The 23551-nt window shown below is 41.6% G+C and overlaps 2 protein-coding genes across 9 annotated transcripts in view; one reads left to right on the top strand and one right to left on the bottom strand.

The window, feature by feature from the left end:
- LOC132825456 (trinucleotide repeat-containing gene 6A protein-like) overlaps positions 1 to 9000 on the top strand; it is a 190518-nt gene extending 181518 nt beyond the window's left edge. For all 8 annotated transcript variants that reach the window (XM_060840748.1, XM_060840747.1, XM_060840741.1 and 5 more), the window contains 3 exons: positions 2261 to 2331; positions 3304 to 3443; positions 6991 to 9000. In XM_060840748.1, the coding sequence (XP_060696731.1) occupies positions 2261 to 2331; positions 3304 to 3443; positions 6991 to 7363 (584 nt within the window). In that variant the 3' untranslated portion in view covers positions 7364 to 9000. The remainder of the gene's footprint in view (positions 1 to 2260; positions 2332 to 3303; positions 3444 to 6990) is intronic.
- si:ch211-14k19.8 (mucin-5AC) overlaps positions 7954 to 23551 on the bottom strand; it is a 39063-nt gene continuing 23465 nt past the window's right edge. The window contains exons 7-9 of the mRNA XM_060840749.1: positions 14306 to 14533; positions 12186 to 12339; positions 7954 to 9498 (exon numbers count right to left, since the gene is read on the bottom strand). Of these exons, the coding sequence (XP_060696732.1) occupies positions 9424 to 9498; positions 12186 to 12339; positions 14306 to 14533 (457 nt within the window). The 3' untranslated portion in view covers positions 7954 to 9423. The remainder of the gene's footprint in view (positions 9499 to 12185; positions 12340 to 14305; positions 14534 to 23551) is intronic.

The raw sequence follows: 23551 nt of genomic DNA, 5'->3' as shown, positions 1-23551 counted from the left end.
TGAGGTTATGGTTAGACCATATTTTGAAAATTGTGAAGTTTTAGGCTCTATAATCTAAAGAAACATGTGCTAGTCTTGAAGGGGGTCCAGAGGAGATTTAAAAGTATGATCCTGGGGATGAACAGTTTGTCATGTGAGGGCCATTTGAGGATTTTGGGTCTGTACTTGGTAAAATTTAGAAGGATGAGGGGGAATCTCATTGAAACTTACAGGATACTAAGAGGTTTGGTTAGTGTGGTTGTGGAGAGGATGTTTCCACTAGCCTCAGTGAAGGAATGACCCTTCAGAACTAAACCAGCAGGTGATGAATCCATGGAACTCATTACTACAGAACGCTATGGAGGCCAAGTCACTGAGTATATTTAAACTCCGTTGTAGCAATTTTGAAAGCTGCCTTGAAATTCAGGTCTCTCTTTGTTGGTTGCTTCCGTTTTATGTCCACAAACCAATTGGTCCCACAAGACATCTCGGAAGAACCCTCTGAATTCCCAATGTCCTGCTAATCACTTTAAATCAACCATAAATGGACTGTCCTTTGTGTTGTATCCATCTGTAAAAACTGAAACTTTTCTGATCACCAGCAGCTTCAGTGCAAAATAATTTCCTGGTTGTTGGAATGTCTTCTCCGTGAGTTCCTCTTGTTGTACCAGACTCCTGGAATTGTGAATGCTTTTTTACTGATAGTACTCCAGACAAAAAAATCCATTATGTCCTCAGTTGCAATGTTTGTCTTTAAGAAAAAACTAACCTGTTCTGTACATAAAGTCCAATTTTCTGACTTTCCATCAAACCTTTATCCAAATTGGCCTACCGTTTTGTCTTCCCATCAGTGGGGAATTTTTCCTGCCACTCAAGTCTAGTAGCTATTTGTAGCTTGAGTCCCCTCGGTCAGCGCTTCTGTGTCTGCTGTTCCTACACTGGCTATGCTAGTGTACTGTTCCTCCTTGGCATCACCCTCAGCCTGAGTTCTCTTGTGACTGCCCTCCATGGCAACTTCGGTAGCTCTCTGTGTATCTGCTCCTGACACAATAAAAGCCAAGTTTCCACCCGATTCGTGGGCTGGATTCCACTGTCCTTGACAGTTATTAAGTTAGTGCTTCCTTTGGAACCAGGAATTATATAGGTGAAAGTGAGGACTGCACGGGAGACCAGGAATGATAAATGGTAAATCTGAACAGGAAAACTTTATTGACAATATTCACACCTCCACAGCCAGTTCCAGACTGGACCCAAGCTGTACTCCTCCACGTCACCCAGTCAGCTCTCTTTAAAAGGCAGCACCTCTAACTACATATATAACACTTCTGTCCAGTTCAAAGGAGCCTTAATTGAAATCAGATTCAAATGCAATCTCCTAGAAATGGAGATTGTTCAGAACAATTGAGATAAAAAATTTTGTCAGATTGAGACTTCCAGCCCAGGTGTTTGCTTAGCACTTCGCAGATTATTAAAAGACTGAGGGAGTCTAAGCATTGAGTTTTGAATGATTAAGAGCAAAGGTTGCACAGTTCACAGTGCAGAAACTGAGAACAAGCAATCAAACCTTTGGATTTGTTTGAGAAATAAACTTTCGGTGTTAGTTGAGTGGCTATAAAGTGATGGTATTAGGGACTATATGGGATTTTGTTTTGCTGTATTTTTTTTAATTCTTTCAAATTGCTGTATCCAGGTAGCTTTGTCTGTTTTATTTCTTCCTCTTATTTTTTTTATATAATGAACTTATGTTCTTTTGTGTAAACCAAATCTACCTTTTGTGCTTTATTTAGTGAAAGACTGCATCTTTAAAAAGAAACATGATGTATCAGGCCAGATTTCATTCTGGAATCTGATTTGTCCAGTAGGAACATCAGCTGGGCTTGTAAAAATAAACGCAAAGAATAATAGTTAATTGAAACTTGGTGTTGATACTTTTAAATGTGTGGTTACTTGGAGGATATAAAGGAATTTTCTGTTCTCCATGCTTTAAAAAGATGCATGTTTTATACTCAAAGCAATTTTTTTTTCTGCAGTTATGGTTTTAGCTGGTTGTTGCATTGTATTGAGGTGAAGATTACAAGTTACTTAGTTGGTTTTGGGAACTCATTCCCACGTACTGCATAGGGTCAGGACCACCAAGACTGCTTGACCTTGATATCAAACATTGTTGATAGCAAACAGAATGGAGTTGGAACTTTCCAAATGAGATATTCTTTTGAGTGACAAGGCAGATGATAGGGGATGATTTCGATTTAATAGTTCCATTTTTGTTTACTTAATGCAGGTCCAAGCTGGGGTGACATCAGCTCAGGGAGAATAACCAATTGGCTTGTTCTCAAGAACCTCACGCCTCAGGTAAGCAAATTTATCTCATTCAGGCTCTGATTCAGTAATCCAGATGCATTGCAGCTCACCCTCCTGTGTAACTTCCACTATACATAGTTGAATTCTGACTCAGAAACTCTGGCAGTCTACCCTGATCCCTGACTCTCACTATCGTAAGACATAGTAACCTAACTCGCGGTCACTGAAAAGGACCAAGGTTGTTTACATATTGTACTTAGCAATTTTGGGCAAATTAATCTGTCCAACCTTAATTCACATTTCTCCATCCCCAAAGACATTGAGTTATACTGAGGAGCAATGGGAATCCTCTGCCACTTCTTTTTTAAAATAGCATTCATCATATGTGATTGTAGACAGTCAGTTTTGTTGTCTTACTGGGATATTGGATTGCTGGAACCCTGGCTGGTTAGATTGTTTCCTCTCTTCCAGCCACAGCTAGCAATAGAGATTGAACAGAAGCTCTGTGGTTCAGGAGTGTAACTCACTGTTTTCTGAGCTGTATCAGGATATTCAGCATGTGTTCAAGATATAGCGCAATTTTAAATTTCTCTTCTGTTGATAATTGAGGTTCATTGTTTAATTGCCTATCAGTAAACAATTATACTGATAATTGGGAACTTCTCTTCAGCACTTCTCATTTTCTGTCCATTATTGTGCAACCCAGATATGAGATCTCTTACTCCAAACTTCACGTTTCCAATTCCTTCACCTCATTGGTGATCTTACCTTCAACGTCCTAGACTCTTAACATTGATTTCCCTTCTTATATTCCTACCTCAAGTGAGATTCTCCTTAAAACATGTCCCATTGATCATTAGGACAGGTCACCTGTCCTAATTTTGCCTTTTGTTGTTTATGCCAATTTTTTTTTACCATTCCCATGAAGCACCTTAGGTTTTATTGTATTAAACATGCTAAATAAATGCTACAGGCATGAATTACTCTGGCTGACTGGGTGCTTGCTATGTCTTTGACCTTCAGATTGACGGCTCTACTTTGCGTACACTGTGCATGCAGCACGGCCCACTAATAACATTCCACCTTAACCTGCCCCATGGAAACGCTTTGGTCTGTTACAGTTCGAAGGAAGAGGCAGCCAAGGCACAGAAATCTCTACACATGTAAGTTCTTTATTAATAATCTGGATTAAAATCTTGCTTATCCCAGAGGGGGATATTGTAGAATTAGTACGGGAACCTTGATTATCCGAATATCAGATTATTTGAAGGAGATCTTGAGGTCCTGATAGAAACATTACACCAAAGACCTGTTTCCAGCAGTGATCGTGTCTTTTGTTAACAGTGATTAAAAGTGAACTCTGCTTACTGAAATGCTGCTGAGAGCAGTCCTGCGCTGCACGGAACCCAGGCACTGTCTCCAAATGACTGATGACCTGTCCTCCCTCTCTCTCTCCACACATTTCCTGGAATTCTACACAGGGGTGTACCCTAAACCACTCCTTCCCCAGATAACCTCTCCAACATAGTCCGATACATGGCAACAGTGGAACCTGTCAAACAGTTGTATGTGTGGCAGCGTGCGTGTGCTATATGGAGACCCCCCACCCCCACGCGCGCACACGCTCGGCAGCAGCAGCAGTCGTCTTGGTGTCCATTCTGACTGCCCTGGAGAGGGGGCAGGGTTGAACAGGGTTAGGTGGCAGGGTAACAAATGGTACGGTGTTGGGGTGGGTGTGCTGCTGTCTCGTCTTCTGAACAGGGAGCAGACTTAACAGAAAACTCCAAGCCCCACAGTAAAGGCATTTAATCAATTAACTGAATAATCAATTATCCAAACGAAATAGTGCCTGCCCATCTAATGGAGTCATAGAGATGTACAGAATGGAAACAGACCCTTCGGTCCAACCCGTCCATGCCAACCAGAATATCCCAATCCAATCTAGTCCCACCTGCCAGCACCTGGCCTTTATCCCTCCAAACCCTTCCTATTCATATACCCATCCAAATGCCTCTTAAATGTTGCAATTGTACCAGCCTCCACCACTTCCTCTGGCAGCTCATTCCATACACGTACCACCCTCTGTGTAAAAAAGTTGCCCCTTAGGTCTCTTTTATATCTTTCCCCCCTCACCCTAAACCTATGCCCTCTAGTTCTGGTCTCCCCGACCCCAGGGAAAAGACTGCCTATTTACCCTATCCATGCCCCTCATGATTTTGTAAACCTCTATAAGGTCACTCCTCAGCCTCCGACGCTGCTGGGAAAACAGCCCCAGCCTGTTCAGCTTCTCCCTATAGCTCAAATCCTCCAGCCCTGGCAATATCCTTGTAAATCTTTTCTGAACCCTTTCAAGTTTCGCAACATCTTTCTAATAGGAAGGAGACCAGAATTGCAAACAATACTCCCAACGTGGCCTAACCAATGTCCTGTACAGCTGCAACATGACCTCCCAACTCCTGTACTCAATACTCTGACCAATAAAGGAAAACATACCAAATGCCTTCTTCACTATCCTATCTACCTGCGACTCCACTTTCAAGGAGCTATGAACCTGTACTCCAAAGTCACTTTCTTCAGCAACACTCCGTAGGACTTTACCATTAAGTGTATAAGTTCTGCTAAGATTTGCTTTCCCAAAATGCAGCACCTCGCATTTATCTGAATTAAACTCCATCTACCACTTCTCAGCCTGTTGGCCCATCTGGTCAAGATCCTGTTGTAATCTGAGGTAGCCCTCTTCGCTGTCCACTACACCTCTAATTTTGGTATCATCTGCAAACTTACTAACCCTACCTCTTATGCTCGCATCCAAATCTTTATGTAAATAACAAAAAGTAGAGGATCCTTGTGGCACTCCACTGGTCACAAGCCTGCAGTCTGAAAAACAACCCTCCACCACCACCCTCTGGCTTCTACCTTTGAGCCACTTCTGTATCGAAATGGCTAGTTCTCCCTGTGTTCCGTGAGATCTAACCTTGCTAATCAGTCTCCCATGGGGAACCTCGTCGAACGCCTTACTGAAGCCCATATAGATCACATCTACTGCTCTGCCCTCATCAATTCTCTTTGTTACTTCTTCAAAAAACTCAATCAAGTTTGTGAGACATGATTTCCCACGCACAAAGCCATGTTGACTATCCCAAATCGGTCCTTGCCTTTCCAAATACATGTCCATGCTGTCCCTCAGGATTCCCTTCAACAACTTGCCCATCACCGAGGTCAGACTCCCTGGTCTATAGTTCCCTAGCTTGTCCTTACCACCCTTCTTAAACAGTGGCACCACGTTAACCAACCTCCAGTCTTCCAGCACCTCACCTATGACTATCGATGATACAAATATTCTCAGCAAGAGACCCAACAATCACTTCTCCAGCTTCCCACAGATCTCATTCAGATAATTGAGGTTCCTCTGTACAGTGTGGAAGCCCATTGTATCCGCATTGACCCCCCAAAAAGCATCTCACCCAGACCCACCTCCCTACCGTACCCCTGTACTCTTCATTTGCCATGGCTAATCCACCTAGCCTGCACATCCCTGGACACTGAGAATGTGACAAGCATATAATTTGAACTCTGAGTGTGATATGCTCAAATCTGAAACAGGAAAAGGACAGTTTGATAGAAATGAGGTGAAAACTGACTAATTTTGTTTGGGTAAAGGAACAAGTAAGTGTGGTGGTATGTTACTCAGCAAGAAAGATCCATGAGTACCTTATTAGGTAAATTAAAGGTAGTATAAAATTAAAAGGAGAAGCTTCTCATGTTGCATAGAACAGCCTAGAAAATGAGAGAGTTCTAGAAACCAACAAAGGATGGGCATAAAGTCAATAAGGGAATAAAGTAGAATGTTGAGATTTAAGAGTAGAACAGTTATAAAGAAATGATTTGCGGACAGCTCGCAAAGAGTTGCTATGCTCTGGTGCCATCTTGATTTCTAAATTTATAAACTAGCCTGACTGTCACTGATAATAAATAGTTCTCTCTCCACGGTCTGTTTCAAAACCAGTTTCCCTTCACTTTCAAGGCCAGCAACCTCACCACCTGCAGATCCAGTCCAAAACTTGTCTGTCCTCCCCAGTCATTGTATTGCCTCTAAATTCCCTGTGCCACCTTGGACCTTTGGATGTGTTGCTTTCGAGGTCTGTACATCTCTGATGAAGATCCCTGCTTGAATCTTTTCCAGTCTAACTTATCTTTGCATAGTGCACAAGCCATCTAGCTTAATGTTTGTTATAAATCCTTTTTATTGTGCATTATCCAGTCACATCATGATTAATTGTGATAACCTTCTCCCTTTCATCCCTCTACTGCCTCTAGAAAAAATAAAACATGATTCCAGCCTTATCTGTCTAAGCATAACCAGCGCATTCCCAATAATTTTCTTCCCATTTCAATACACAAAACTCTGCAGTCTCCCCTAGGATATATTGTTGGGCTTCTAGTAATGCTTTGACCACCTTTGTGCTCTCACATTTTTGTCATGGTTAAGTTTTTTCAACTCAACACCAAGGAGATAAAAATTCTATAATCCACTACTTTATCCAGCTTTAAAGTCAATCTCAAAATCTATCTTTACAAACCAAACTCAACTCTGCTTAATAATAAACCCAATATTTTTCCCCTAGTCCCCATGTTTTTTTTTACCTTTCAAATTGTTATATGAGGATAGATTGTTAACTGCAGTTGACTTTGTTTTTCTTTGGCTTACAGGTGTGTTTTAGGGAACACTACCATTCTTGCTGAGTTTGCTAGTGAAGACGAGATTAATCGCTTCTTTGCACAAGGCCAGTCGCTGACCCCCTCTCTGGGCTGGCAATCTCTGGGATCCAGCCAGAACCGTATCGCATCCATTGACAGTTCCCACCCATTCTCAAATCGCAATGATCTCAATCACTGGAATGGTGCTGGGTTGTCTGGAACAGGTAGTGGAGACCTCCATGGCACTTCACTCTGGGGTACCCCCAATTATTCCACAAGCCTGTGGGGAACCCCAAGCAGCAATGACACGCGGGGAATCGGCAGCCCCTCCCCCATCAATGCTTTCCTCCCTGTTGACCACCTTGGAAGTGGAGAGTCCATCTGAACTTTACTCATGACTCAAACTGTGACCTCTACATGAAAAGCAGCACTAATCGGACTTTTCACCTACAACGTGAGAGAAATGGGGAAAAAGGGGTCACCTGTGGAAATGTTCCGTTCTGCACCTTTATTTCCACTTTCTTTTAGCCCAGAACATATCAGTTTTAATACTTGAATCATGCAGGCCAATAGTAAAAAAAAATGTGAAAAGTATATATTTATACTTCCAGATAGTGCTATCCATTTAAAAGAAAAGAAACTGCTTCAAATGAGCTAGTTTGTGTGCACTCATCATGTTTGTTCCTTAAATTCCAAAACTTTGAGTTGGCTGATGGGAGCGTGAGCTGTTAATCTGCACTGAGTACTGTCTCCCTGTCCGATTGGCAATAGGGCGGGGTGGGGGGGAGAGGGTAGTTCAAGTGTAAATGTTTACTCAAGGATGTTCTTTTAGCAAGGAAAAAAACGGACAAAGTGTGCTCTTTAATATGCCTTGACATGTACTTAATGTGGTATTGTAGAGCAAGGTCAAGTTATCATACTGACTTTGCAGTTTCAAAAAGTATTGCACCAACTTGTTTCTTTTGAAAACGTTTTAATATGATAAAATGAAAACCTAAAGAATTTAATCTACAGTGTGACACTGTGGGCAGCAGCTGTGACTTGCAACCCCACCCTGCAAGCCAGGAGGGTACAGCACTTTCAATAGAGCTTTCATTTTTTTTTTGGAGGTGCCCTGGTCGTGCCCTCTTGTTTACAGACTTTCGAGGGGAAATGTTTACTCTTCCATCATTCATAAAAATGAAAAAAAATTTAAAAAATTTAAAAATTAAAAAAAATTGCGGATGAAGATGTTCTATCTCTGGGAATATTGAACAGTGTTTTGACCATGTTCTTTTTTTTTCTATTCCTCTATATCCTGAAACGAGAGAGAGCATGGTTCTCAGGAAATAGTTCCCCCCTCCCCGCCTCTGACACAGTAGAAACTCCTGGTAGATTTGTGTAGGAAATCCCCAACTTTAGCACTGAATTAAACTGCTCTGTAAAAGTTACTTTTTTTTTTGCCAAGTTAAACTGCTTCAAGCTGGAGTTTCCAGTCATTGCTTTGAAATTGCTGTCTTTTTATAGTGAGTGAACGTGATATGTCGTAGTATATATATTTTATTTTTTCCCTCCTTTATATTCCCATTATTGAGTGGCTAAATGTATTTTGCTATTGTGACTGTCCAATGACTGTTGTACTTAAAAAGAGAAACTGGCTGAGATCTGTAACTATGCATACTGTAACCAGCTCTGGTGGTTTACAGAATCATACCGTTCATCTGTAAGAGGGCGTTTTTAATGTAAAAGTTTGCATATAAGAGTCCTACAGAAAACAAATTTCTTTACACTTTTTTGTTTTGTTTTTTGCCACTAAATGTATTCATTTGTGCTTGTACAGAGAGCAGAGAAACCAGGACACAATTTTAACACTGCAGACAATGCCACCATTTCATTGCCTTCATTATAACTGTCTGTTGGAAGATGCAAACAAGTCAGTGGCTTTTTAACTGTTTACAAATAGAATGTGATTGTAAAATGTATAATTTGGTTGTGTTGAATTATGAAGTTACTTCAAATATTAATAAATCATGACTTTTTTTGGCTGCTCAGCATTTAAATCCCTTCAGTTCTGTTATTTCAGTACAATGGTTGTCTCCTTTTGTAGTATTTCAGTCGTAAGTTCAAAGCTCTGCATGTTCTTTCAGCTTGCACCCCTCAACACACTGCCTTGTCGCCTGTATATTGCAAAGCAAAAGGGCTTGTTGTTCAGCACAGGTCTGAGGTCAGAGTGCAATTAGCAGATGGCATGTTGTTGTAATCTGTTGTTATAACCCAGTTCCACAGGAAGCCTACACTCTCCAGAGTGACGTTAAAACTCCAAAACCAAGTGGAAGGCTGATTGTTTTTGCATGGGGCAGTACAATAACATGGAAAAAAGATACTCTGGTGATTCATGTACTGCTCTCAATCCAAATAGAGGAAAACATTCCTGACCTTCAGGAAAAGGATGACTTTCTCATGTTTTCATGCTGTCCAGTTTTTTTCCAAGCTTACTAGTTCCATCCCTTCACAGTATGAACGAGGTCTCTGAGCTGTAAACTGCAACAAAGAAGTCAATGATTTTTGTTGTCATGTAGAATCTGCATCGCACAAACAAAATCATTCAGACCAAATGATTAATGCGATCTTTCTCATTTCAAATTCTCAGCAGTGTAAAGAAATTCCTCCTAAATTCTGTTCTATAATTATGCTATCCTGTGGTTAATTTCCCCCCTTTTCTCTTTTCTTTTAGATGGATCCAAATTAGCTTACTGGCAGAAAGCTGTTTGTTTGTGTGACTGGAGGCCAGTGACATACCACGAGATCAATGCTTGGTCCCTTATTTGTGATATTCATGAATGATATGGTTGAGGATGTTGTGGAGAGGGGAATGACAAGTTTGCAGATCACAAAGATTGGCTGGTTGACAGGTCTCAGGTTGCAGAAGGATAGAAATGGATTGGGCAGATAAGTTGCAGATGGAATGTAACCGTGTAAATATGAGGTGATGGACTTTGAATATTCCCTTTGTCTTGTTATTTCTTCCAATGAATGACAGGACACTAGGAGGCTTAGCAGAACAGTGGGACCTTGAGGTGCTTATCCACGGATTCCTGAAGGTGTCAAGGTAGGTTAATAGGGTAGTTAAGGCATTTGTGATGCTTCCTTTGAGTTGAGGCAGAAAGGTCATGTTGGAAGCTGTACAGAATTTTGGTTCGGCCCTAGCTGGAATGGTGTGTGAATATGATAACCACGCCATAGGAAGGGTATGATTGCACTGGGGACGTACAAGATATTTACCAACATTTCAGCTGAGAAGAGAGGCTGAAAATGCTCGGGTTGCTTTCTTTAAAGCAGATAGAAGTATAAGATTGTGAGGGGTGTGGATAGAAGGCAACTGTTCTCTTTAATTGAAGGGTCAAGAACAAGGGTAGGCACTTGCAGCTCGGTGGTGACAGATACTTGAAATGCACAGTCTGGGAGGGTAATTGAAGTGGGTAACCGCGACCTTTTCAAATGTTCAAGGCTAAGGTCCCAGCGTGGGGAAAGTGAACTGGGTAGGTAGTAGTGTATTTTTGGTGGTACAGACTTGAGGGCTGAAGGATCTCTTCTGTACTGTATTCTTTGATTTTGCTCCAATTATTTTTCCTGGCTTGAGTCCAGTTCAGGCAAACAATGTCCCTTAGTCATGCCACCTTCCTAGTGATAAATAGTCAGTAATCTTAACAAGCTGGTCAAATTCAGCCAACATCAAAGAGTTTTAAACAAATATTTTATCAGCAATATTTTGCCCAATACTACTCGATGTGCAGCATGGAAACAGACCCTTTGGTCCAACTCATCCATGCCAACCAGATATTCTAAATAGATCTAGTTGTGTTTGGCCCATATCCCCTAAACATAGGGATATGGGCCAAATATTCATAGTTGAGTGTGAGGTACTGGGCATGTGCTGCCTGACCTGCTGTACTTTTCCAGCACCACACTCTCTCTACTCTAATTTCCAACATCTGCAGTCCTCACTTTCACCTCCTTCCTATTAATATACCCATCCAAATGCCTGTTAAATGTACCAGCCTTCACTACTTCCTCTGGCAGCTCATTCCAAACACTCAACATCCTCTGGAAGAAGTTGCCCCTTGAGGTCCCTTTTAAATCTTTCCCCTTTCACTGTAAACCTATGTGCTCCAGTTTTGGACTCCTCTACCCCAGGGAAAAGACATTGTCTATTCACTCTATCCATGCCCCTCATGATTTTATAAACCTCTATAAATGCCACTTGCAGCCGCTCTCTAGAGCTCAAGCCCTCCAACCCTGGCAATTTTCTTAAATCTTTTCTGCACCCTTTCAAATTTCACACATCCTTCCTATAGTAGGGAAACCAGAATCGCATGCAGAAGCGGTCCCACGAATATCCTGTACAGCTGCAATATGACCCCTCAACTCTTTAACACAGTGCACTGGCCATTGAAGAAAGCAAACATTACCTTCACTATCCTATCTACCTGCAATTCTACATTCAAGGAACTATTAACCTGTACACTAAGGTGTTTTTGTTTGGCAATGTTCCCCAGGACCTGACCATTAAGTGTGTAAGTCTTGCCCTGATTTGCCTTTCAAAAATGCAGTGCCCTTCACTCATCTAAATTAAACACTATTTGCCACTCCTCAGCCTATTGACCCATCTGGTTAAGATCCCATTGTACTCTGAGGTAACCTTTAGCTATTCACCACATCAATTTTGGTGTCATCAGCAATATTCACATCCAAATCATATATATAAATGACTATTTATACACACACACACACACACACACACACACACACAGATTTAAGTATGTATATTTTAGCCAAAGGTATAATTGACTTTTCCATGAACGAAAGTAAGTTGAAAATTGGGATTGAGCATGTAGTTTGTTTAACAATTATTTGCATAGCACATCTCACTGGTTCTGGGTTGAACAAATAATTTTACTCCAGTAGGGGAGGATCAGTCCATTCTCTTGAACTGATGAATTTCTGCTTTGGATTTGTGTGTGGTAGTTGCATTTGAGTAAGTACACTGACATGGAGACTGGGCACCCTTAAACACTCAGTCTATGTAGGATCCATGGTAACATCTTGTAGGAAAGATCCCAAAGCATTTGTAGATACCAATTCCTGCTGGTGATCTGGAACCAGGCTGATGAGGAGTAATGTCAAATGAATTAAATAGGGAAAGAACTGAATCAAACTGAAATACTTACAGGCCTGTCCCTGCTCAGCTGGTACAAGATTGGAAAGGGTGACCACTGGAGAGGATCTGTAGGCCAGCTGTAAATGGATAAATCACTGTCTTTCCCAGAGTCCCCAGCAAGCTCATTGATGCTGTTGATACTGATGTCCAAGTTGTTTTGTAAACTAAAAGTATAAAAAAAAACCAAATACTATGAATGATCAGTCGCTGCGCTACTGAAATGTCCCTGAGTTGAACTAGCAGCTAGTTGTTGGGTATCTCAGGTTCTGAATGGTTATCGTCTCCCCTTCATTAACGTCTCTATGCACATTTCCCAGTGGAGCTGTGATCAGGTATGGAAATGTGGGCTGACTTTCTGGGCACCCCCCCCCCCCCCCCCCCCCAAAACTCACTCTGTTCCTTCCCCACATCTCTCAATCTTTTATACCTCCACTATTTATTCCCTAACCACTAAGGCTTCATGGAGTCTGGTCTTGACTTGGGATGGGCCTCATCTCACAAAGAAGTTGAGCAGGGAGTAACCATTTGCTGAGAGTTTAGGTTGTGTAGATTGCAGCTGAGACTGTCCATCATAAGTCATGGGTCCTCCCTGCCATTGTCGTGTTTATTTTAATAAGATTAAGTGGGTGGAACTGATAATTATTTAGTGATATCTGTGGAACTGCACTCTGCTCTCAAGGGGCTTAATAAACTAAAGGTTAAAACAACAAGCAACTTTGGTTCCTTTGATAATACTGAAGAGACCGCATGGGCTGGTCTGCTGAGGTGAGGAAACGCTTTTTGTCCCCCACCCCTGATCACCATCTAAATCTCACTCTGCCACAAATGCTGAAATAATATCCAATCTTCCCAAATCGACCAGTTAACTGTATTTTGGAAACAACTTCAAAATTGACCAGGAAGTTGTCATAGTACTGATTGTTGACCATAAACTTGTTTTTATGTTAAGTCATAAGCATTTGAAGAGCCCAATTTCAGGAATGCACCTACGAGGCTAGGCTGTAGCATTTCAGAGGGGTAGGACTCTGTACAGGGCTCACAGTTTAGCTTCTGAGCCATAAGACTTTAAATTCAATTCCAACTCCAAAGGTGAGCACAATATCCAAGTGATGTTCCAGTGCTAACTAAGGAAGTGTTGCACTGTTGGAAATGTTGTCAGGTGAATAAACTATGATATGTTGTATTAAAGATGAGCAGTGGTGTTATTTCCATTACTGAGGCAATATTTTTCTGTCAACCACTTTAACAAGACAGAATTTTAGTTGATCATTCACATCCCACAGCGTGGGCAATGTTACTTGATCTGTGTCAGCCCAAACCTGGATGATGTCCAGTTTTTGCTGTATATGAACACAAGCTGCTTTGTTATGTTTGATGTTGGAACATGGTACAATTTCAACATCTCTATTTGCAAATCACACTTCTGACCAGCTGCATCACCAGTAATCTTTCCCCCCCCCCTTCATATGAAGATGTTTGGGCTGAGGACACGACCCTGTGGAACTCCTGCTGAGATAATTGACATCCACAACTACCTTTGTGTTAGGTTTGACATCAAGTAATGTTCATTGGCAATATCAACAAACTAGTAATAGAGACCTGAGCGAATGCACTTGGAGGTGGCGGGGGGCTGGGTAGCTGATGTAATTTAAATTCAAATAATAAATGAAGGTGACAATGCAACTATTGTTGATTGTTGTAAAAATATCTGAGGAAGGGAATCTCATCCTTACCTGTGACATGAGACCCATAACATAGTGATTGGATCTAAATTGTGCTCCAAAATGGCCATTCACTTTGAGGCAACTAAAGGAGACTAAGACTAATGCTAACCTTACCAGAAATCCCTACATCTCACAAAAGATGAATGAAACATTTAGTCTACCTTTTCTACATTAAAAGTAACTACATTCCAAGATGCTTCACAACAGAAATAAATTTGAAATGTCCTGAGTTGTGAAAGGCCCAGTATAAAAACATACATGTGTCTGTCTTTGTTTTTGGAGAATCAGGGCACCAGAGTGTGATTTTGACACAGCAGTCTGGGCTTGAATCTGAGTATTTACCTTAAATTTAAAATAAGGAATGGCAGAATTGTATAAAAGTTGTTCTCTTACTACTGATCTTTACCTGTGCCTGAAGGTTGAGTGACCATGTGGAGTTGTCCTCCGGCTACTGTAGATATCAGTCAGAGACTCCTCATGACAAGAATGGTAACTACTGTCCAACATCTGCAGGTGGATCAGTTCATCAGAGTTACTGAAGCCAGGATTGTTCAAAGAACTGACTGAGTAGTTGAGCCAAGACTGAGAGTGGTATTGACTGGAGAAATCATCAAACTGACTGAAGCGCTTGTAACTGGAGAGGGAAAATTACAAAGGTTACAACATCCCTTCCCTAAACTGTACTGAGTGAAGTTATTCAGTACTTCGTTTGAACTGTCTGATATGACAGTTTCAACCCATGTTTCTGCCTACAAGTCAGACCTGAGTGTCAGCTGCTATTATGAGAGAGAATTGGATCACAGATAATTTTTAGTATGGAATTATAATTGTAACCTCCAAGGACCTTTTTTCTCTTTCTGACTGGTTTCAGATGGAGAAGGGGAAAAACTGAAAAAACTACATTGTCTCAGTGTCAATGACTCAGATAGATCTTAAATGTGTATATCTCATATTACTTATTGTTCTGCCTGAAGATGGGTCCTTGGTTCATTCTCTGTTCATGTTCATGTAAATGCTGAGCCATATTCATGACAGTTTGTGTCTTTGCCTTCAATCCTTGGAATAGGGTATGGAGACAGGTTCCAAATAAATCTCAGCAAAACTGAGAATCAAATGGCTCTGGCCATTATTCTGAACAACACAGCCAGGCAGACTCCGACATCAATTTAATAAATAAATAAATAAATAAATATGTACACACTCCCACTGCACTGTCATCCAAAGGATATGATGTTGGTTTGATCTGGTGCTGCTGTACATGTCTTTGTTTCTCTCCAACTCTCAGGGGCTTCTTAGTAAAAATTCAACAATAAAAAGGAAAATTTAAGACAATCTTCAAGGACTTGCAGAGTTTCAGCAGCTACATAACTTGAAATAAATATTCATTTCCACCAACACACCTTAATTTCTATATAACCACTCAGCTCAGCTGTAAAACAGCATTGTTAAATGACAACATCCCAAGCTAATCTTATTTCAGATTTGAAAATATGTGGTGACGGAAGCTTGATAGAATTGTCAAATCTCACACTGGTTTTAACAATTGGGGCAGAACTGAACTTGACTGAGCCGAGAACAATGTAGCCAAAGGTGGATGCCACCCACATCAATGGGAGAGGTTTTCATGAGGGGATTTTAAATTAAATAGTGCGAGCATGGGATTAAATTTGGTCTACATGGATAATCCGAGTACTGCATCGGGAGTGATATTAATACAGGAAATGATAAACAGACTAAGACTAGAATTTACAAAAGGTTAAAACTAAAGGTTCTGTGTTTGAATGCACATAGCTTCCTAAACAAAACACATGAACTAAAAGCAAATAAAAACAAATCAGTATAACCTGGTAGCTATTACAGAGACATGGGTGCAGAATGATATGGAATGGAACCTGAGTCTTGAAGAGTGTAGTACATTGAATAGGAAAAGGAGGCAGGATAGCTCTGTTAGTTAATTATGGTATGAATACAATAGAGAGAGATGACCTAAATTCATAAAACTAGAACGTAGTTGGCGGTGCTAACAGCAACTGTATTATGGATTGAATTTTACATTCTATTTGAGAGAGAGGGGAGTGGATCCAAAGCACTTTTAAAATATCTCTATCAGGGCAATAATGATAGTTGAGCCAACTCTGTTTTCATGCTAAGATAAGGAAGTAAATGAGGCTAAAGCATAGATCGACAGAAATGTAAGGGAATATTTTGTAGTACTTTTTCAAATTATCCATTGCATAAATATTTCAAGGAACAGGTCCATTCATTGTTAATGAGAAATGTTAAAGATACCAAATTAAAAGAAAAGCCATATAGCAGTGCAAAGACAGGTCAAGATTTTGGGTAGAATATAAGAAACAACAAAGAACAACCAAAAAACAACGCTGGGAAACACTGGAGTATGAGACAAAGCTGGCCAGAAATATAAACAGTGTTTCTACAAATATTTTTAAAAGTTAGCAAACCGAGTGTTGGTTCTACAGAAAGTGAGACTAGAGAACTAATAATATAAAATAAGGAAAGATCAGATTAAGGTGAACAGATCTTTTGCATTGGTCTTCACTATAGAGGACAAAAGTAACATCCCAGAAGCAGGAATAACTCAGGGAATAGAAGTGAGGGAGGAACGTGAGAAAATCACAAGCACTGGAGAAATGGTAATGAGTAAGTTGTTGGAAATATAGGCTGGCAAGTGCCGAGGTCCTAGTGAGCTTTATCCTAGGTCATAAAATAAATGGCTAGTGAGATAATTGGTGCATTGGTTTTAATTTTCAAAAATTTCCTTGATTCAAGGACAGTCCTATTGTAAGTTGCAAATATAATACCTTTACCAAAAAAGGGAGGGGTCAAAAAAGCAGGAAATTGCTGGGCCAGTTAGCTTATCTGACATTGGGGAAAATGTTAGAGGCTAATAATAAAGTTTAAAACAAGGCACTTAGATCAAGGTAATCAGGCAGAGTCAGCAAGGTTTTATGAAAAGGAAATCATGTTTAATCAATCGATTAGAATTATTTAAAATGGTGCTATATACTGTGGATAAAGAGGAGAGATTCATGTACAAACTTAGAATTCCAGAAGGCAATTAATAAAGTGGCAAAGGCTACTGTGGAAAATAAATGCTGTTGGTGGAGGGGATAAAATATTGGCATCGATGTAGACATAGAGGATTGGCTGGCCAATAGAAAGCAGACAGTGTGCATAAATATTTTTTAGGTTGATAAGATGTAGTGAGTCATGTGCCATAGGGATTGGTATTGGGATCTCAATTTATACACACTCTTAAGAAGTGCTTTGATTAGTGTTGACAGGGTAAATGGGGAGAGGATGTTCCTCTTATGGGATAACCTAGAACTAGGGGTCACTGTTTACAAATTAGGGGTCACCCATTTGAAAGAGAGATCAGGCAACATCTTTTATCTCAGAGAGATGTCTTTGCAAGTCTTTTCCTGAAAGATGCTGGAAGATCTGTCCTTGAATTTGTTTAAGGCAGAGGTAGAGTGTGGCAGGGTATCAGGCAGGAACATAGTTTTGAGGTTATAATCAGATCAGTCATTACCTTATTGAACAGGAGAGCGGGTTCAAAGGGCTGAATTACTCACTCATTGAATCATCATAGAATCCCTACAGTATGGAAACAGGCCATTTGGCCCATCAAGTTCACACCAACCCTCTAAAGAACATCCAACACAGATCCAGCTTGCCCTAAACCTATTCCTGTAACCTGGCATTTCCCATAGATAATCCACTTAACCTGCGCATCTCCAGACACTATGGGCAATTTAGCACGGCCAATTCACCTCACCTGCACATCTTAGTTCTGTGCAAGAAAATCAGAGCACCCGAAGGAAACCAACGCGGATACTGGGAGAGCATGCAAACTCCACACAGACAGTCATCCGAGGGTGGAATCAAATCTGGGGTCTCTGGCACTGAGCCACCATGCCACTCTGCTCCTTGTATGTTTGTTCACACTTCAAAATAAACAGGATACAACCATCTTGTGATAAAGTCCTGTCACCTAATATATTTGTAGCTGAACTCATTGTGTACATGAGTAATTTCACTGTCTCAAGTTGTACCCAATACTCATCAGCCATTTGTACAGAGTACTGGACAGTGGCCAGGACCTAGGAAACTTTCCTCAGCATATTGACATCTATAGCAGTGGAAAGCAGAGTTGGAGAGATTCAGAAAATGCTGAAAATGAGTCAGCAGCTGAAAGATCTATTCTTTGGGTTTGTTCATCTATTTATGACACTGCCAGAAGAAGAGGAGAGGGGTGGGGGTCAGTGAAAGAAAGGAATGGAGATGATAGGACAAGGCAGGGACAGGGTAGAAGTGGGGAAGGAGAGCAAGAAAGGAGGTTGGGATCAAAGACTAGATTGCCTATTTCTAGGGCAGATGTGGAATTCATCCAGCTCCCAGTGATGCAATGCTGGACGCCGTAACTAAAACCAAAAGTTTTGAGACTAGCAGCTGGGGAAATGTTGCTCAGGAAAGAAGGAGATGAAGAAATGCTTGAGTCAGACGGAACCCTGGTCATTATCCCCAGCAGAGCTTGTGTTCTTGTTATTAACCCATGTGTAACTGAGCTCGATTCTTTTTCTGTTCATGAAATCCATAAGTCATAATTCCTGGTTCTTCTCCCCACTGTCTGCTCCTCTCCCCTTCCCGCCATCCAAATAACTCATAGAACAGTCTAATTCTTATTCCCTGACTGGTAGCGGAGATAGAACTTGGAATCTTCATGCTTTCTGTGTGGAGTGTTGAGCTCTCTGGAGCCCATTCCATCTCGATTCGCACTGAGTGGAGTGGGCAGACATGTGGCAGATGAAATTTAACACAGAGGTGTGAGGTGTTACATTCAGGTAGGAAGAAAAGAGGTCTGTGTAATTCAGTGTATATGCATACAAACCATTGCTAGTGGCAGGGCAGGTTGAAGAAGTGTTTGAAAAGGCGTACAGAATCGTGGACTTTATAAGTACAGGCATCAATTACAAAAGCAAGGAAGTTCAGATTAATCTCTATAAAACACTGGGCTCAGCCTCAGCTGGAATGACACTTAGGTTTGGATTAGGAATTGGCTGGCTGGAAGGAGACAGAGGGTAGTAGTTGATGGATTATGTTCATCTTGGAGCGCAGTTACTAGCGGTGTACCACAAGGATCTGTTTTGGGACCATTGCTTTTTGTTATCTTTATAAATGATCTAGAGGAAGGACTTGAAAGCTGGGTAAGCAAGTTTGCGGATGACACAAAAGTCGGTGGAGTTGTGGATAGTGAGGAAGGAAGTGGTAGGTTACAGCGGGATATAGATAAGTTGCAGAGCTGGGCGGAAATGTGGCAAATGGAATTCAATGTAGCTAAGTGCGAAGTCGTTCACTTTGGTAGGAATAACAAGATGATGGATTACTGGGCTAATGGTAGGCTACTTGGTAGTGTGGATGAGCAGAGGGATCTTGGTGTCTATGTACACAGATCTCTGAAAGTTGCCACCCAGGTAAATAGTGCTGTGAGGAAGGCATATGGTGTACTGGGCTTTATTGGCAGAGGAATTGAGTTCCGGAGTCCTGAGGTCATGTTGCAGTTGTATAAGACTCTGGTGAGGCCTCATCTGGAGTATTGTGTGCAGTTTTGGTCGCCATACTATAGGAAGGATGTGGAAGCTTTAGAACGAGTGCAGAGGAGGTTTACCAGGATGTTGCCTGGAATGGTAGGAAAATCTTATGAGGAAAGGCTGAGGCACTTGGGGCTGTTCTCATTGGAGAAGAGAAGGTTTAGGGGAGATCTGATAGAAGTGTATAAGATGATTAGGGGTTTAGATAGGGTAGATACTAAGAATCTTTTACCGCTAATGGAGTCAGGTGTTACTAGGGGACATAGCTTTAAATTAAGGGGTGGTAGGTATAGGACAGATGTTAGGGGTAGATTCTTCACACAGCGGGTTGTGAGTTCATGGAATGCCCTGCCCGTATCAGTGGTGAACTCTCCTTCTTTATGGTCATTTAAGCGGGCATTGGATAGGCATTTGGAAGTTATTGGGCTAGTATAGGTTAGGTAGGATTCGGTCGGCGCAACATCGAGGGCCGAAGGGCCTGTACTGCGCTGTATCCTTCTATGTTCTATGTTCCAATTATGAACACTTTGGGTAAGGTGTGAAGTCTTTAGAAAGGGTGGAAAGAAACATTCTGCCAGTGGTTCCAGGGATACGGTTTGGTGGATATATTGGAGAAGCAATGGTTTTATTTCTTTGAGAAAAGAAGATTAAGAGAAGATTTGATAGAGGTGTTTAAAGACTAAAATAGAAACTGTTGCTATAGGTAGCACACCAATTTAAGCTGACTGGTGAGAAAAACAATTGACATGAGGAAGTAGTATTAGGTAGTGAGTGGTTAGCATATGGAAATTTAATGTCACAGTCTGTGGCTTTCAGAAATAAATTAGAGATGCACCTGAAAATATAATGCAAATCTTTGAGATAAGGGCAGTGGAAGAGGACTAGGTGAGATTTTCTTACAGACAGCCAGCATGGAGAAGACAGGATGAATGGCCTCATAAGGTGTAATGAGGAATATAGTGAGGAAGAAAGACAGGATCTGACAGAGTTGGGAAACGACAAACAGGAAGAAGCATAGGAACAGTAGGAAGGCAGTGTCTTGTATCCTTTATGCTGCTGCTTCTTGTGGTGTGAGGTAATTTAACAAAGAATAAATCTTATTTAGAAAACCCAGTTCTATAAATCTGTCTGAACAGCACAAACTAACAAGGTATAGCCACGAGGCAGAGAGGCCAATAAACCATGCATATTAATGAAGCAATTTGCACAACATGTTGGTTCAAATTAACCTTCAGAGGTGCAGCAGATGAAGCAGTTCTCATACCTTATAAATCAGACCTGTCTATGCTCTAGCAAGAAGCAGGTCAGATCCTAATGATTAATGAATGCTTGCTGTATGTTTCCTATTATTGTCATCTTTTTCATACTCGGAGATCCCATATAGCTACCTCTCCATTTTAACATGGTTTTTGATTTAATTTCTATGCTAATTAAATTCGTTACCTTTGATCTCAGAGATGTTTTAGCTGGCAGTGTTTCAAACCAGAGGAAGTAAGATCATCAGGGAATCATCCTACATGCTGAGAGCGTAGTTTTGAGAGCAGTAGTTAAGAGAGTTGCCTACAGGAGTCACTTGGGTAATACCATGGTCTTGGGGAGGTCCATGGATAGAAATTACATCCCTGCTCTCATGAATTAGTGCATATCATGGCAGTTCCTGTTAAAATGTGTGAACAGTATTTATAACACAGAAAACAGAATACAGAGGAACCTCCATTATCCGAAGGACACGGGCGGGGAGTATTTTGTGCGGTTAAGGAGTATCAGAAATAAGGTGGGTGAACTTAAGGCGTGGATCGGTACCTGGGACTACGATGTTGTGGCCATCACGGAAACGTGGATAGATGAGGGACAGGAATGGTTGTTGGAGGTTCCTGGTTACAGATGTTTCAGTAAGATTAGGGAAGGTGGTAAAAAAGGAGGGGGGGGGGTGGCATTGCTAATTAGAAATGGTAAATCGGCTGCAGAAAGGAAGTTTGAGGGGGATCTGCCTTTGGAGGTAGTATGGGCTGAAGTCAGAAATAGGAAAGGTGCAGTCACCTTGTTGGGTGTTTACTATAGGCCCCCCAATAGCAGCAGAGATGGGGAGAAACAGATTGGGAAACAGATTTTGGAAAGGTGCAGAAGCCACAGGGTCGTAGTCATGGGCGACTTCAACTTCCCAAATATTGATTGGAAGCTCTTTAGATCAAGTAGATTGGATGGGACAGTGTTTGTGCAGTGTGTCCAGGAAGCTTTTCTAACTCAGTATGTAGATTGTCCAACCAGAGGGGAGGCCATATTGGATTTGGTACTCGGTAATGAACCGGGACAAGTGATGGGCTTGTTAGTGGGTGAACACTTTGGTGATGGTGACCACAATTCTGTGACTTTCACCTTGGTTATGGAGAGAGACAGGTGCGCACAACAGGGTAGATTTTACAATTGGGGGAAGGGAAATTACGATGCTGTAAGACAGGATTTGAGGAGCATAAGTTGGGAGCATAGGCTGTCAGGGAAGGATGTGGTGGAAATGTGGAACTTTTTCAAGGAACAGATACGACGTGTCCTTGATATGTATGTACCTATCAGGCAGGAAAGAAATGGTCGTGTGAGGGAGCCTTGGTTGACGAGGGAGGTTGAATGTCTAGTAAAGAGGAAGAAGGAGGCTTACATAAGGTTGAGGAAACAGGGTTCAGACAGAGCAGTGGAGGGATACAGGATAGCCAGAAGGGACCTGAAGAAAGGGATTAGGAGAGCTAGGAGAGGGCATGAAAAATCCTTGGCAGATAGGATCAAGGATAACCCCAAGGCATTTTATGCGTATGTGAGAAACATGAGAATGACGAGAACGAGGGTAGGTCCGATCAAGGACAGTAGTGGGAGATTGTGTATTGAGTCGGAAGAGATAGGAGAGGTCTTGAATGAGTACTTTTCTTCAGTATTTACGAATGAGAGGGACCGTATTGTTGAAGAGGAGAGTGTGAAAAGGACTGGTAACCTAGAAGAGAAACTTGTTAGGAAGGAAGATGTGTTGGACATTTTGAACAACTTGAGGATAGACAAGTCCCCCGGGCCTGACAGGATATATCCTAGGATTATGTGGGAAGCAAGAGAGGAAATTGCAGTACCGTTGGCAATGATCTTTTCGTCTTCACTGTCAACGGGGGTGGTACCAGGGGACTGGAGAGTAGCGAATGTTGTGCCCTTGTTCAAAAAAGGGAATAGGGATAACCCCGGGAATTACAGGCCAGTTAGTCTTACTTCTGTGGTAGGCAAAGTAATGGAAAGGGTACTGAGGGATAGGATTTATGAGTATCTGGAAAGACACTGCTTGATTAGGGACAGCCAGCGCGGATTTGTGAAGGGTAGGTCTTGCCTTACAAGTCTTATTGAATTCTTTGAGGAGGTGACCAAGCATGTGGATGAGGGTAGAGCAGTGGATGTAGTGTACATGGATTTTAGTAAGGCATTTGATAAGGTTCCCCATGGTAGGCTTATGCGGAAAGTCAGGAGGCATGGGATAGAGGGAAATTTGGCCAATTGGATAGAAAACTGGCTAACCGGTCGAAGTCAGAGAGTGGTGGTAGATGGTAAATATTCAGCCTGGAGCCCAGTTACAAGTGGAGTTCCACAGGGATCAGTTCTGGTCCTCTGCTGTTTGTAATTTTTATTAATGACTTGGATGAGGGAGTCGAAGGGTGGGTCAGTAAATTTGCAGATGATACGAAGATTGGTGGAGTTGTGGACAGTGAGGAGGGCTGTTGTCGGCTGCAAAGGGACTTAGATATGATGCAGAGCTGGGCTGAGGAGTGGCAGATGGAGTTCAACCCTGCCAAGTGTGAGGTTGTCCATTTTGGAAGAACAAATAAGAATGCGGAATACAGGGTTAACGGTAGGATTCTCAGTCACGTGGAGGAACAGAGGGATCTTGGGGTCTATGTACATAGATCTTTGAAAGTTGCCACTCAGGTGGATAGAGCTTGTAAGAAGGCCTATGGTGTATTAGCGTTCATTAGCAGAGGGATTGAATTCAAGAGTCGTGAAGTGATGTTGCAGCT

Source organism: Hemiscyllium ocellatum, chromosome 20 (assembly GCF_020745735.1).
Source record: "Hemiscyllium ocellatum isolate sHemOce1 chromosome 20, sHemOce1.pat.X.cur, whole genome shotgun sequence".
Taxonomy (NCBI): Eukaryota; Metazoa; Chordata; class Chondrichthyes; order Orectolobiformes; family Hemiscylliidae; genus Hemiscyllium; species Hemiscyllium ocellatum.
This window is presented reverse-complemented; position numbering and strand designations above follow the sequence as displayed.